At 41.7% G+C, this 16,218-nt stretch overlaps 1 protein-coding gene across 2 annotated transcripts in view; it reads right to left on the bottom strand.

Annotated features, from left to right (window-relative positions):
- PAPSS1 (3'-phosphoadenosine 5'-phosphosulfate synthase 1) overlaps nucleotides 1-16,218 on the bottom strand; it is a 103,923-nt gene that overhangs the window by 44,335 nt on the left and 43,370 nt on the right. For both annotated transcript variants that reach the window (XM_003985102.6, XM_023252877.2), the window contains exons 6-9: nucleotides 11,056-11,169; nucleotides 8,750-8,861; nucleotides 6,238-6,443; nucleotides 2,268-2,403 (exon numbers count right to left, since the gene is read on the bottom strand). In XM_003985102.6, the coding sequence (XP_003985151.1) occupies nucleotides 2,268-2,403; nucleotides 6,238-6,443; nucleotides 8,750-8,861; nucleotides 11,056-11,169 (568 nt within the window). The remainder of the gene's footprint in view (nucleotides 1-2,267; nucleotides 2,404-6,237; nucleotides 6,444-8,749; nucleotides 8,862-11,055; nucleotides 11,170-16,218) is intronic.

Here is a 16,218-nt window from a genome sequence, read left to right as displayed (position 1 = left end):
CTACCTGAGCTGCAAACACTGTATCCTTCCATGACAGCATCCCAAGCAGGAAGAAAAAGTATAGGAAAAGAGGACTTTTTGTCCTAAGCCCGTTTCTTCTCAGGAAGAAAATCCTTTCCCAGAAGCCCCTCTCTCTTACATTTCAATGCCAGAACGGACTTACACAAGGACCCTTAAATTGCTGACTGAAGAGAATGAGATGCCATCGCTGACCTACAGCAATCACGACACATTCCCCTACGACTGGCCCAAAGCATGTTAGCAAAAAAGAAGAAAACATATTATCGTACAGGCAGGCACCAAGTCTAGCATCCAGAAAAACATCTGCACACATAGTTTCAGTCATGCTTCAAATTCAGAGATGAGTGAAGTTGAGGAGGGGTGGGGGCAGGGGCCCTAGGTTCAGATACCCTACGTGGGCCAAGCAGAAACTGTGAACAAATGAGGCAGGCTGGGTGGGAACTGCACAGCTCTGAACAGTGTGTGGCCTCCAGTTCTCCACTGATTTTACACTCTTATCTCAAATATCAGTGAAGTACAGTAGAGTTTAAGAATAAACAGACATTCGGGGCACCTGGGTGGCTCAGTCAGTTGAGCATCAGACTTCGGCTCAGGTCATGTCGTCATTCTCACGGTTCGTGAGTTCAAGTCCCGCATAGGGCTCTCTGTGGTCAGTACAGAGCCCACTTCAGATCTTCTGTCTCCCTCTCTCTCTGCCCCCCTCCCGTGCACGCACGCATTATCTATCTCTCTCAAAAACAAACATTTAAGAAAAAAAGAATGAAAAGACATTCTTTCTCTAACCTTTACACAAATAGGTAAGACTAGCTTCAGACTCAGAAATTATGACACATTAACCTGTTACCATGTACCCTTTACAGTGCCGCAAGCAACTTATTTCACTTTTTAAAATAAAACGTTATGTGTTAGGTATCACCTGTCCTCATTTTTACAAGTGAGGGAAGTGAGCCTTAGAGAGGAAAGTAATTTCTCAACAACCACATGACTTCTGGGTGGTGAAGCAGGGAACAGCACGACTACCAGGACCTGGAGTTCACGGAAGCTAAACACGACTCATGAAACGAGTGCTCTTGCCCAGGTTCTGTAGTCACTTGAGAAGGAGGCTCCGGGTTAACAAATATGGCTCAGTGGCCAGCTAGTTCCTTACAAAGCAACCATTTTCCCCGGACTTTTCTCAGCCGTGTCCACTCCATTTCTACACAGAAAATATCTTAAAAGGCAGCAGCAATGCTTAGGGCTTAACCACTTCGGTAGTGGGTGAGAATTCATTGGTAGCATGATTGCAGCAGTCTTCAGATCTTAAAAATGCCTCCCAAACTCTACAGGGAATGCTGGTCCCTGACATGGAAGCTTGAATTTGTGAGTGTGGGTGCCCCAGTGTAAACACATCATTTACCTACCTCTGTGTGAAAGACCTACTATTCACAAACTGTCAGATAAAAAAATCCCTGCCCCAGATAAGATAGGGTCATAAAGAGCAACGGGGCGCCTGGGTGGCTCAGTCGGTTAAGTGTCCGACTTTGGCTCAGGTCATGATCTTGCGGTTCACAGGTTCGAGCCCCAATTCAGGCCCTGTGCTGACAGCTCAGAGCCTGGAGCCTGCTTCGGATTCTGTGTCTCCCCCTCTCTCTGCCCCTCCCCCGTTCATGCTCTGTCTCTGTCTCTCTCAAAAATAAACATTAAAAATAATAATAAAGAGCAGCATCTATGGAGTCTACTCATACTAGTCCATTTCACCCTAATCCAGAAATCTGAAACCATTATTAACCTACTCTTCAACAACTTTTCCTGTTATCTCCTTTACATCTCTCTCTTATACACCATACACTCCAGTCTTATTTATTAATGGATCCTCAGCACTTGGCACCTGGTATGAAGGTGCACAATAAACATTTGTTGAATGAACAGCAAACATGATATTGTTTATGCAGTGATATGTTAGACTTATATCTAACACTGAATTACTCAATTTCTCTTCCATAGCTTTATTGAGCTTTAGCATATGAGTTTTATAAGACACAAATAAAAGGTCAATCTATAATTGGCAAAACCATCTTCCAAATTACACCAATCTAACAGAACTACATAGGTTGGATTAGATCAACTACCTCTCCCAACACATTCCATTCTACATTTACTCATCATTCTCTTTCACACTTCAGTAAGTGTTGGAAAAAATAGAACATTCCCATCAAGCAGAAACTCCAGGCTAAGTACCATGTTAGAGAATCAGATCCACGTCTTACCAGCATTCATATCTTTAAACTTCTGCTTTAGCTCAGTAGGAGTGAAACGATACTGATCAAGACCATCATTCCAGCGAATTCGGTCCAAGACTTGAAGATCTCCTCCAATCAGCCAATCTCCTTGTTCCATAACCATCTAACGGGAAGAAAAAAAAAATTTTTTTTAAAGAAAACAAGATCAAAATAAGGAAGAACATTTCCCTCACATGAGCTACATATAGTTGTAAACTAATCTTAAGGCCAATGGTAAACATGTTTGGCTTATCAACTGAACTGGGATTAGAGACGCATTAAAATTAGAATGTATTTGGGGCACCTGGATGGCTCAGTCAGTTGAGCGTCTGACTCTTGATTTCAGCTCAGGTCATGATCTCATGACTATGAGACTAAGCCCCACATCGGGCTCCATGCTGAGCATGGACCCTTCTTGGGATTCTCTCATTCTTGCGCTCTCTCTCGCGCTCTCTCTCTCTCTCTCTCCCCCTCCCTCTTCCCCGCTCATGCTCACTCGCTCTCTCAAATAAAATTAAAAAACAAAACAAACAAAAATTAGAATATATTTTATAATTTCTCAGAGGTCTTGTGACACAACTAGGATATTTACATAGTAAAGGCAAACAACATCAAAGTAAGTAACTATGACTTGTTATGTAACAAAACATTGTCTTCATTGTTGTTGTACGCTGTTGTAAAGAAACCTTTGTAACCGTGAGTGAGCCCACCCCTCCTCTGTATTCTCCAATCCTAAACTTTTGACTATTTAAAGCAATGCTGATGGAGCTGGACGCAAATTCATACCTTCTGATTTCCACATCACCTCTAATTTCTCACAACTTCACTCATGTTCCTTCCCTGCATCTGAGAGTCGGGATGTGACCTCTGGGACCTGTCCACTTCCACAGCACAGCTGAAACTCACCCTTCCCTTCCCTCCCTGGCTTCAGCTTAGGTACTAATAATATACCCAGACCACTGTAGTCCCTTCCTACAGGGTCTATAAAGTCCCTCGCTATAAAGTCCCTCCCCATCCATCAAACCCTTCATTCGATAAATATTTACCAAGTAACTGGTACATGCCAGGGCCTTTGCTGGGCACCAGGAAATGCAGCAGAAAATGGGAGAAAGATCTAAGAGACCTTACGTTCTAGTGGGACACTGAACAGAAGCCAGACAGGTAGTGGCTAGTGACGAGTGTCACAGAGAAAATAACTGGGGCAATGGAACACAGTGCCCAGGAAGCAGAGTGAATGACATGTAAGAGCAAGGGGTCAGTAAAGGTCTCTCTGAGGAGGGTGGCACTGAACCCGAGATGACTAAAAGGAACCAGCCATGGAGGTAAAGTATTTCAGGCAGAGGAAGAACAAGTAAAAAGTGCTGGAGCAGAAACAAAAGCCTGGAGCATCTGTCCTTGAGAAGCAGCCCAGGGCCAGGAAAGTCAGAGCAGGGATAGGAGCAGAGAGAGAGAGAGAGAGAGAGACCGACCGACCATGAGTTAGAAGGTCAGGGCCGGACCTCGTCGGGACTTGGGTTTTATTCTATTGACAACGAGCAGCCCCTGGAGAGTTTCAGAGGATAGAGTGCTATGCTCAGATTTATATTTTTGAAGGCTCACTCCGGCTGCTCCAAGAACAGAAAGGCAGTGGGCATAAGGAAGCGGCATTCCAGCCAGAGCACAGCGGATGGTGTAGGCTGGAGACCTGGAGAGCTCGGACAGTACCAGTGCAAGTGGTGGTGGGATGGGGATATCCTGCACAAGACCACCAGGCCAAGCTTCTTAAAGTGCCACTTTGTTTGTGACTGTCTCGTGCTCCCAGGCTGCCTGTGACCTCCACTCCTAGCAAGGCAGAGCAGCACAAAAGACCCAAGACAGGCTCTAATCCTGACTCCTAACTGGTGCCTCTGTAGGTCTGGGCAAGCCAAACCCAAAAGAATACTCCTCAAGTTAAAGAAAACTGGTCTACCTCCAAGGATCATTGTAAGGACCAAACAACAGAAAGGCAGTTTGAAAAGCATAAAGCATAAATATATGTAAACCATGTGATGACTGAACATTTTAACATCTCAGGGTAGAATGCTAAGCCTTCTCTCTTCCCAAGGTCCTCTCTCCTACTTAATAACCAGCCATTTCTCAAACACATGGAGTCTTTGCTCCTCCTGATCCCTAAAACTGGAATTGTGTTTCTCACCGTTCGTTATCGAAATCCTGCTGGTTCCTCAAGGTTGCATCCTAACAAGTTGTGCAGATTACTCTAAATAGAAGCGGCACATGCATCAGTAATTACTCTCTGCTATAGATTATGGAAGATGGCTCTGAAGCCCCAAAGTCCTTAATTCATTTTTTTTTTATTTTTAATGTTTACTTTTATTTTTGACGGGGGGGGGGGAGGGAGAGAGAGGGAGAGAGAGAACGAATGTGAGTGGGGGAAGGGCAAAAGAGAGGGAGACACAGAATCTGAAGCAGGCTCCAGGCTCTGAGCTGTCAGCACAGAGCCTAATTCAGAGCTTGAACTCACGAACCAAGAGATCACGACCTGAAGTTGGACACTTAACCGACTGAGCCACCCAGGCCCCCCGCAAAGTCTTTAATTCAAATCAGACCCTCATTCCACTTATTAGCTCTATAATTTTGGTCAAGACATCTATCCCCTGTAGGTCTCAATTTCTCCCTGTGTAGGATAGAAATGCCACCCATCCTATAGGTTTGCTATGCGGTTTGAAGAATTTACATAAGCATGTTTTGTAAACCATTAATAACTGCAGAATTATGGAGTACCTGAGTGGCTCAGTCGGTTGAGCATCTGACTTCGGCTCAGGTCATGATCTCACAGCTCCTAGTTTGAGCCCCGTGTCAGGCTCTGTGCTGACAGCTCAGAGCCTGGAGCCTGCTTCGGATTCTGTGTCTCCCTCTCTCTCTGCCCCCCCTCACTTAGAGCCTGGAGTCTCTCTCTCTCTCTCTCTGCCCCCACCCCAACCCTGCTCATTCACTGTCTCTCTCTCTCTCTCTCTCCCTCAAATAAACATTAAAAAAAAATTTTTTTTAATAACGGCAGAATTTTAACTTTGAAGAAACATCTGACACCATCACTAGTTCAAATTCCTTATTTTCTAAAACAATATATCTCCCTATTTTAAAAAGCGTATCACTTCTTATCCTTCATGGGATGAGATTTAGGACATTGTCAGGATCTAAACAGACGTCATAAAAAATTTTCTAGATAAAGCTACTAAAATTTCACTTAATTTCTTTTAAAGCTCATAGTGCACTTTAAAACAACTGACAGGAATTTTACTTCAATAACATTTCACACATAATACATAAAATACACGAGGCCCTCTGGAAAGACTAAGTGGATTTCACTATTTTCATATCGGAAACAACGTTCGACTGGAAGTCCAGACTAGATAAAATCACCCTGCCACGGGCTCCCATAGCACCCTGTCTTCAGAGCCGACCTGTAAGCACATGATGTCTGCTCCACCACCAGCCAGGAAGCTCCAAGCCTATAAAGAACGTGCCTGCCGTGTACATCAGCCATATATCCCCAGAACTAGCACCAAGCTCAGTGCCTAATGCAAAAAAGATTTACTGAACAATTATTTATCTGCACCAAAATGACAAGATCATGGTTCATCACACTAATCTAAGATCCAGTGTCCTTTCTGCAAAATAATTTTTTTTTTGAGAGAGAGAGCACCCGCATGCACAAACAGGGGAGGAGCAGAGGGAGAAGGTGAGAGAATCTGAGGCAGTCTCCACGCCCAGCGTGGATTCGATCTCACAACTGTGAGATCGTGACCTGAGCCGAGAAATCAAGAATCAGACGCTTAATTGACTAAGCCATCCAGGCACCCCCCCATTCTGCAAAATATGAACAATTCCAACAGAAGAGTCAACATACGGGTGATGCCCGCACTGCAGCACAAACACTATTGGCAAATCAAGATACAAGGCAGCAAGGTTTGCTCAGGACCTTGATGTAGGGATGGTTCTTGCACGTTGTTCCCCACTGTCTGGCACAGCGCTCCTCCTTCCTGTGCTCAAAAAACTCTGGGTTGCGAAGAATAGCCACACGGCAGCCCTCATACATCAGAGCAAATGCGGTGCAGCCGTCCAGCCTCTCTTTGTCTTCATGAGTAGCCGGCAGAACTATAGGTACTGACAAGTTAATGACACCCCCTGCAGGACACAAGAGAACATGAAGCACACAGCTTGGATTACTCAACAGGCCATATATCCACCTTCCACTTCAGGGGATGCTCTTCAAATAATACAAGATTTATGGGTCAGTGACAGTACCTGGCACAGAAAATCAGGAGAGAGAACAACCACCCCACCGCAAACAGGTTTAAAAAAAAAAAAAACAAAAACAGCAAAACATTAAGAGCGTCAACACCATGTAGCAATGTACTTCCCACACTTCCCACAACAATTCATGAAACTGTCTTTGGGAAGAAAAAAAGTGGTATAAAATCACAGACATAGAAGAAACAGTTTAACAAGGAAGAATCAACTGGTTAAGCCTGGTGTCATCAAAATATACTGAGCACCTCCAATATATGAATAAGACAAAAAATGTTTTCAGGGCCTTTCTAGGAAAATGTAAATCCGTTCTGATAACTATACTTTGAGTGGCAAGTATACTTGAGTTTGCTGGGGATACTTGGGTTTCCTTGAGAGAGGAAGACAAAAACACCCAAAAGGTTTTTTGATTTCTTCATTTTTAATCAGAACTAAACCAATACCCGTGATTACTGGCCAAGAAACAAAGGAAGCAAGTGTGTCTATTTCAATCCAAATATGTTGTCTGTGAGACAATAAGCACATCCTCAGTTTCCAACCTTTCAAGTTCTAAAAGTTTTTTTTTTTTTTTCCTACTCGTCATGCCCAGGTTAGAGAAATAAAATGCACTCTCAAATTCATATGTGGATCTTATTTACAGACCAGATAAAAGCATACTTTCTTGGAAATCATGGCTTGCCTTCCTTGGACAAAAGAGGTCAACAAAAATCAGTGATAACTGCTTGGCTGCTTTAAAGTTACCACCACTAGGTACAGTTTAAAGGGGAAAATTAATAGGTAGATTTGCAGCAAACACAAGGCTAAATCATTCCGAAGGAGGCAGTCCACAAAGATTCTGCCATTGGTTCCAAAGAAGAAAAATCAAAAAGCACTATTTAACACTTACATTTTTGTGATACAAGTTTCTTGAGAAGAATGACTAGGAGTTACAATTTCCAGTATCAATTTCATTCCTTAGTTAAAAGTCATAACACAGAAAAACGTGCTGGCTATTTTATAGGCTTAGGGACATTTAAAAATATTTTATTTAATGTAACAAATTAATCTTACCAACAGTATACAAAGTTCTGGGTAGCTGAATTGTCAGTAAAATATATTAAACATCAATGCCTTTGACAATTTTTTTTTTTTAGTGCTTTAAAAGAGGAAGAAGAACCATCACTTTAACCATCTATTTCAGGACTTCTTTGTTTTGTTTTTAAGATTTTATTTTAAGGAAACTCTACACCCAACTTGGGGCTCAAACTCACAACCCTGAGATTAAGAGTTACATGCTCCACCAACTGAGAGGCAGCCAGGTGCCCCTATTTCAGGACTCCTTAACTTGGCCTTGCTGATTCCTTATTAGAACACTCAAGCAAGCAGGGGCACCTGGGTGGCTCCATCAGTTCGGCTTCCGACTTCAGCCCAGGTCATGATCTAACGGTTCATGGGTTCAAGCCCCACGTCCGGCTCTGTTCTGACAGCTCAGAGCCCGGAGCCTGCTTTGAATTGTGTCTCCCTCTCTCTCTCTGCCCCTTCCCTACTCACACTCTGTCTCCCTCTGTCTCTCAAAAATAAATAAACATTGAAAAAAAATTCAAAAAAAAAACCACGCAAGCATGGATTTGAGGACAGCAAAATTCAGGATATATGTGCACTTTTTCAGAGAAAGGCCTTCCATGATGATCAGGTGGATACAGCAGAGGGAGATTCTATTTGTTTCTTAAATCCATTTTCAGCCCTTATGCCCAGGGAAACCTGCATATATAAACCTGCATATCTCCCTCTGCAATAAATCACAATCCAGAAAACAAAACAAAACAAAAAGATCTCACAGTTCACTTCAAACATTCAGTACCGATATAACTTGGTCTTAAAATACTATCTTCCGGGGCGCTTGGGTGGCTCAGTTGGTTAAGCATCCGACTTCACCTCAGGTCATGATCTCATGGTTCGTGGGTTCGAGCCCCGGGTTGGGCTCTGTGTTGACAGCTCAGAGCCTGGAGCCTGCTTTGGATTCTGTGTCTCCCTCTCTCTCTGCCCCTCCCCCACTTGCACTCACTCTCAAAAATAAATAAAACACTTAAAATGCTACCTCCATTAAAGACATCACCACTACTTTTTAGAGGCAGTGATGAATTGCTGCCCCTGTGTAATTTCTCTTCCATACTCAATGTACAGTTGAATGCAGAAGCTCTTACCATCCAGAAGACAATCAAAATGAAGGCACTGCAAGTACTCCCTCTCTCTCATAAAGCCATTCAGGGGGGTTGCCCAACCTTCTGCCAGAACCTGTACCCACTGCATATCCACCTAGTAAATGAGACAGTAAAGGAAAATGCTCTACTTCATATACTTATGAACAAAAGCAGTAATAACCTTTAAGAGTTTAATTTGGAAAGCAATGGAAAGAAACACCTCAAGAATGATTATAGATTATACAAATCTAATAAAGATTAAGGGCACTAGGAAAATGTGCATCTCTCCTAATAAATGTGCATAACCTTAGTCTTCAAAGCATTTCTAATAAGGATGGCATCTCCTAAACTAGTGGCTCTCAAACTTTAATATGCTAGAAGAAACCCTGGGAAGGCCTTTATTAAAATAGAGATTGTTCCACCTCCACAGATTCTACTTCAATCGCTTTGCTGTGGGGCCCAAGAATTTGTATTTTTAATAGGTTCCCAAAAATGCTAAATGATAGTCTGCAAGTTATACTGTGACAACTAATGCCTTAAACTAAAACAAACTTTACATAAAAATATTTACCAGAACAAGTGCCTGACCAATGACAGGGCACCCTTTATTTTATAAAGATTATGTTACGTCTTGACTTTTAAGATTTCTAACCCATCCTACCAGAACGTTAAGGAATTGATGGACTACATACCATTAACAGAAGCTGGATATGCTCATTTTTTAACTGTGCGTGTGTGCAGCAGTGGCTCTCAAATGAGAAAAGATAAAGCACCTGGCCAACTGGGTGCAGTAAAATGTAGCTTACCATTTATTCCCAAAGTATGTGGGCCAATGTATTCCCCTCCTGTAAGTCACAGGATAAATTATACACATAGACCAAATTGTTTCACTTACTTTCAAGTTTTCCTCTTACCAATTATTTCTAAACGTTGGACAGTGGCCGCTATTTGTCTCTACTGGAATTCAATTCTAGATGGTATGTGTTATGGACTGAATGTCTGTGTCCCCCCTCAAATTCATATGTTGAAGCCCCAATCCCCAATGTGACTGTATTTGGAGATGTGGCCTGTGAGGAGGTGACAAGGTTAAATGAGGTCATAAGGGTGGGGCCCTAATCCAACAGGTCTGGTACCCTCACAGAAGAGGGACGTCAGAGCTTACAGCTATCAGTAAGCCAGGAAGAGTCTCACCAAGAACCAAAATCAGCCAGCACCTTGATCTTACACTTTTCAATCTCCAGATCCACAAGAGGGGCAATTTTTGCTGTTTAATCCATCTAGTCTACGGTATTTGCTCTGGCCCCCCAAGTTAATACACTATCCGACTTAAGATGGATTTTTTAGTTAATTACTTTTCATAACTGCCGTGCAAAGAACAAGCCACTACATTAAAAGAGCTACTGTGTTTCTGTGTTGTAGAGTTCTGCTGACCTGGATTCACAATCATTCATCCTCATTCTGTGTGTACATATGTATGTTCACTCCATGCAAAGTATGTCAATGACAACATCTGTTCCTTTGCGACGGCCACCTTCCTACGTGGCTCTGTTCTCCGGCTCTCCCTCTCTGCTCCCTCAGAATGTCCTGGCTTCTGGTCAGAGACCCAATCCCATAAAGCGCATCAAATAATCTACTTCTAATCAGGGATTTGAATAATTACTTAAAGAGGCCTTCTCTAAGCCCAGAAATTTGTTGGTGCTTAAAGATTTGGTGCTTCCCTGGGTGTTCTGGATTTTTAGTAACTCAATGAAATGCTGGGAAATTCAACTTCTGGTCCAGCTTCTTATTCATCTCTCAATTTTAAAAGTACATCTAAAGGATATAATTTAAAATTCTCTAATATCTGAAAATGATAAATTATAGTTTCCAATGTTGTTGTTGTATCTAGTTTACCTCAGTAGGTTTTTTTTGGCGGGGAGAACACTTAATGAGAGCTAAGACATGCACATAATGACTCTTACCAAAGTAAGAGATTCAAGGTTTTGACAGAGGATTATGAAACATGTTGGGAGGGAAAAATTGTTCATTTTAATTACTATATAGTACTTTGAAGCTTTAAGAACTCATTCCTTCTGATAAACCTAAAACTTTTACATGATCTTTGACCTTGGCTATTTCAAAATAGATAAATCTTATGACATTAAATACATTAAATACATTTCCAAATCCTGGAAATTGTGACATAAACTACAACTAACCCCCAGCCACCAGTACCCATGCCCTCAAACATAGCTAAAAAACAAAGTATACAGATAATGAGTATATATTAAGGCTAAATCACTAGGTACGAAGACGAACAAAGCACTTACTTTATTAATTTTCAATGCTGGCAATGTTTCTGCATCTGTTTTTGCCAGATGGAGTTTGTTTTCTGGCACATACAGTTCTTTTACTTCGTAAGAGGCATCCACAGGTACGATATCCTATACAACAACAAAAGTACAATTAGATGTTTGCCTCAACAATTTAAAGTTCTCCAAAGGGTGTCTTGATGAAGAACATTAACATTTCAAAGTGAGACTTTATAAAAAAAGCATAAAAGAGGGCTCTGACTGTGGTGCCCCCTCCCCAATTTTCCTCATGTCAGCTCTCTCAACAGAGAATATCCCACATACAAGAAGTCACTGAGTATCATGTCCCATTGCCTAGTGAAAAGAATGAATTCCGAGAATGTGCCACATATGTAAAACCCAGCAACTGCAAAGAAGAGGTGACCTCAACTAAGACGTAACAACAGAAAGAACTTGGAAGTAAATACAGTCACTCTGAATGCAATCATTATTATCTTTAACATGTCACCAAACCATTTTATTCCAGCTTTTGTATGCATCTTTATCACTAGCGATCACCTTCTCAGTCCTGCCACATGAAACCCAAGAGTATGTCAGCTTTACTCCCACTCTGGCAGTTTGGGGAACAGCACTTTTTGGTCCCATATGAAATGCAGTCTGGAAATTTTATCTGAACTCCAAGTATGCATTTACACAACATTGGGGCAATGCTTGTCTCTCAGAATATACAAGAATGTATTTGTGATTACCACAACATAGCTCTTGAGCTGATCTTTACAAGGCTTGTTCGCAACACTTATCATACCCCAAAGAATAATTACTAAATGTGTTTAATTACTTCAACTTTCTTTTAAGCCAAATCTATTAGGTAAGCTTTATAAGCATACAAAATTGTCAATGATTAAGGACTTTTCATACATGTATTTTGTCCAAGCAATACTTCGTTATTCAAAATAGAGTACTACTCAAGAGAATGAGAAGATAAGCCACAGACTGAGAAAAAATATTTGCAAAAAGCATATCTGAAAAAGGACTGTTATCTAAGATACAGAAAGAACACTTAACATTCAACAATAAGAGGGGCGCCTGGGTGGCTCAGTCGGTTGAGCGTCCAACTTCGGCTCAGGTCATGACCTCACAGTTCGTTGAGTTTGAGCCCCGTATTGGGGCTCTGTGGTGACAGCTCAGAGCCTGGCTTCAGATTCTGTGTCTCCCTCTCTCTCTCTGCTCCTCCCCTGCTCATGCTCTGTCTCTCTCTCAAAAGTAAATAAACATTTAAAAAAAATTTTTTTTAATTCAACAATAGAAAAACAAACAGCCCAATATTTAAAAAATGGGCCAAAGATCTGAACAGAAACCTTACCAGAGAAGATCTACAAATGACCAAGAAACAAATGAAATGATACCTTACATCACATCAGCAGGGAAAGGCAAATTAAAACAAACAAGAAACCACCACACAGCTATGAGAATGGCCAATATCCAAAATACTGACAAAAACCAAATGCAGGTGAGGATGTGGAGTAACAGGAATTCTCATGCACTGCTGGTAGCAATGCGAATGGTACAGACATTTTGGAAGACAGGTTGGCAGTTTCTTACGAAACTAAACACACTCGGGGCGCCTGGGTGGCTCCATCAGTTGAGTGTCCGACTTTGGCTCAGGTCATGACCTTGTGGTTTGTCAGTTGGAGCCCTGCATCAGGCTCTGTGCTGACAGCTCAGAGCCTGGAGCCTGCTTTGGATTCTGTGTGTCTCTCTCTCTGCCCCTCCGCCCCCTCTCAAAAATAAACAAACATTAAAAAAAAAAAAAAAAACCTAAACACACTCAATTGTGCTCCTTGGTATTTATCCAAATGAGTTGAAAACCTATGTCCACACAAAAACCTGCACAGATGTTTCCATCAGCTTTACTCCTAATTGCAGGACTTGGAAATAATCATAATGTCCCTCAAAAGACAAATGGATAAACTGGGACATCCAGACAATGAGTGCAGTAGAGGAAACTATCAAGCTACGAAACTATCAAGCTACGAAAAAGACACTACAGAACTTTATACTACATATTACTAAGTAAAAGGAGCCAATCTGAAAAGGCTCCATACTGTAAGATACCAACTCTATGACATTCTGGAAAAGTCAAAACTATGGAGACACTAAAAACATCAGTGTTGCCAGGAATTATGGGCCAAGGGGTGGGGGGAAGCAGATGAAGAACCAGAGAAGAGGGCATTTTTAGGGCAATGAAATGATACTACGACAGTAGATAGTGTCATTATACATTTGTCAAAACCCACAGAATTTACAACCCTAGTGTAAACTATGAATTTTGGATGACGATGTTACACTAGGTATATCAATTGTAACAAATGTACTACTCTGGTGAAGGGTATTGAAAGGATAGGCTTATGGGGGAAGAGGGCAGGGGGTATATGGGAACTCACTGTACTTTCCACTCAGTTTTGCTATCAACCTAAAACTGCTCTTAAAAATAGTCAATGGGGGTGGGGAGGGGTTGGCACCTGGGTAGCTCATTTGGTTGAGCATCTAACTCTTGATTTCAGCTCAGGTCATGATCCCAGGGTTGTGGGATCAAGCCCCTTGTCAGGCTCCAAGTGGAGCACAAAGCCTGCTTCAGATTCTCTCTCTCCCTCAGCCCCTCTCCCACAAATGCTCTCTAAAACAAAACTTAAAATAATAAAAATTAGTCCATTAAAAAATGCAGAACAACAAAAGTAATTCAAAGTATCAATGGTGAGGGCCCCTGGGTGGCTCAGTCAATTAAGTATCCAACTTCGGCTCAGGTCATGTAAGTTGGAGCCCTGTGTCGAGCTCTGTGCTGACAGCTTGGACCCTGGAGCCTGCTTCAGATTCTGTGTCTCTCTCCCTCTCTGCCCCTCCCTTGCTCAGGCTCTTTCTCTCTCTCAATAATAAAATAAATATTAAAATAGTTACTTTAATTAAAAAAATAAATAAATAATAAAATAAATACCAATAGAAGAACCAGATTTTTGAAGACATACTCTATTTTCCTGAGGAGTAAGTGTGGGAAGAAACTTCCAACTTATATTTGGACTTATATTCATATCTTCAGTAGAGGAAAAAAGCAATCAGATATGTATATCAAAGCTAGCTGATCTCATAGAAGACCTAGTGCTACTATTCAAGTAGCCCCTATGGATTTTGAAAATCTAGAAAGATTTATTCTCAGGGCGCCTGGGTGGCTCAGTCGGTTAAGCGTCTGTCTTTGGCTCAGGTCACGATCTCACAGTTCCAGTTCATGGGTTCGAGCCCTGTGTCAGGCTCTGTGCTGACAGCTCAGAGCCTGGAGCCTGCTTCAGATTGTGTCTCCCTCTCTCTCTCTCTGCCCCTCCCCACCCCCTCAAAACTAAATAAAAACATTAGAAAGATTTACTCTCCCACATTTCTCCTCAAAGATGAAACAAAAGAGACAGTTTGGCATCAGCTAAATCGTATGCCAAAATCAGTCTCCTCCTACTGGTAAATTCAAGTCCTCTGATCTCTCTCATGATAAAACCAAGGATAAAGAGAGTAAACATGAAGGAAAAGAGAAAATAAGTAATAAAATTTCAACACAGGAAAGAAATAAAAAAAAAAAAAACACCACTTGCTACGATACCAAGTTTAGCTAATTGCTCTGGTGTGCAGACATGAAAGGTATTTTTGTCTCTTGAGCATCCCACTGCTCAGAGGAGGAGGCAAGTGGAAAAGTGAGTGTGTAAAACATAAACCATGCACACAGCCCAGGGCACTTCATATACCTTCCAGGCCTTCTGCAATGAAGCAGCCAGCAGGCATCCACAGCTGCAGGCTATTCATTGTGTTTACATGGCTAATACTACGTGAGGACATTAAAGACAACAGTGAAGGAAGAATGACAGCTTCCACCACCTGCCTCTATTTTCTCTTCTCTTTGTAGGTTTCAATACTATACAACCTGTATTAATGAGGCAGATAGTGGGGCGCCTGCATGGCTCAGTTAAGTGGCCGACTTCGGCTCAGGTCATGATCTCGCGGTCCGTGAGTTCGAGCCCCGCATCGGGCTCTGTGCTGACAGCTCAGAGCCTGGAGCCTGTTTCAGATTCTGTGTATCCCTCTCTCTGACCCTCCCCCATTCATGCTCTGTCTCTCTCTGTCTCAAAAATAAATAAACATTAAAAAAAAAAAAAAAAGAGGCAGATAGTTTGTTTGTTTTTTTATTTTGAGAGAGAGAGAACAGGTGAGAAGGGAAGGGGCAGAAAGAAAGGGAGGAAGAAAATCCCAAGCAGGCTCTGTCAGCACAGAGCCCAATGTGGGGCTCAAACTCATGAACTGTGAGATCATAACCTGAGCCCAAATCAAGAGTTGGACATTCAACCGACTCAGCCACCCAGGTGCCCCAAGGCAAATTATTTCTAATGATGCCAAGCAAAAGAAGGCATGTCTTAAAGTTTGCCATTGGGGTCTAAGAGGTAAGTATACATTCACAATTTATATATAATACTTGATTTCACTGTGTACCTGAAGAGGAAATCACATATAGCGAAGTCTCTTGTTTTTTTGGTATGTCAATTATATCTCAATAAAACCGAATGAAAGATGACTCTTCTTATAATCTAGCAAAAGAAATAACTTATGGTCGTTCATTCTGTGCATTCTAATTCCAGGAATTACTGTTAGTATATTTATTTTAAATTATAAAAGAGCAGTAAAGAGAATTTGGAATTGAGAAAACAAATCACCCCACATACAGTTATCATTGTCATTTTCGTATATTCCCTTCCCCATTACAGGGCACTGGTAGTTTCAGAAGTCTGTACAAAACCTATTATTTCATCAACTAGAAAATAAAAATTCAGGATCAACTTTTCCTGCACAAACAACATGACATGCATTAGGAGAACTGCACACACCCTACCATGTTCAATTAGCTTCTTAGAAATGCAAAAGCTCTCAGAGGTCTTGAGACACACCCATTTTTCCAACTGCAAGATAAAGACCAGAAATCCTCCACACTAGGAACAAATGCTAAAATGACATTACACAAAAAGTCAGACATTCATTAACAGGAAGACCATGATAAAAGTTCACAAAACAGACTTAAAACCAGAAACATTAGAGACACAGTATCTTCAAAACCAAAGATGTTAGCATCTGTGAACCTGTCTCCTCCTCAACTGT

The sequence above is a fragment of the Felis catus genome, chromosome B1, assembly GCF_018350175.1.
Source record: "Felis catus isolate Fca126 chromosome B1, F.catus_Fca126_mat1.0, whole genome shotgun sequence".
In the NCBI taxonomy this organism is placed as follows: domain Eukaryota; kingdom Metazoa; phylum Chordata; class Mammalia; order Carnivora; family Felidae; genus Felis; species Felis catus.
Note: the sequence above shows the minus strand (reverse complement) of the source record. Positions and strands in the feature narration are given on the sequence as shown.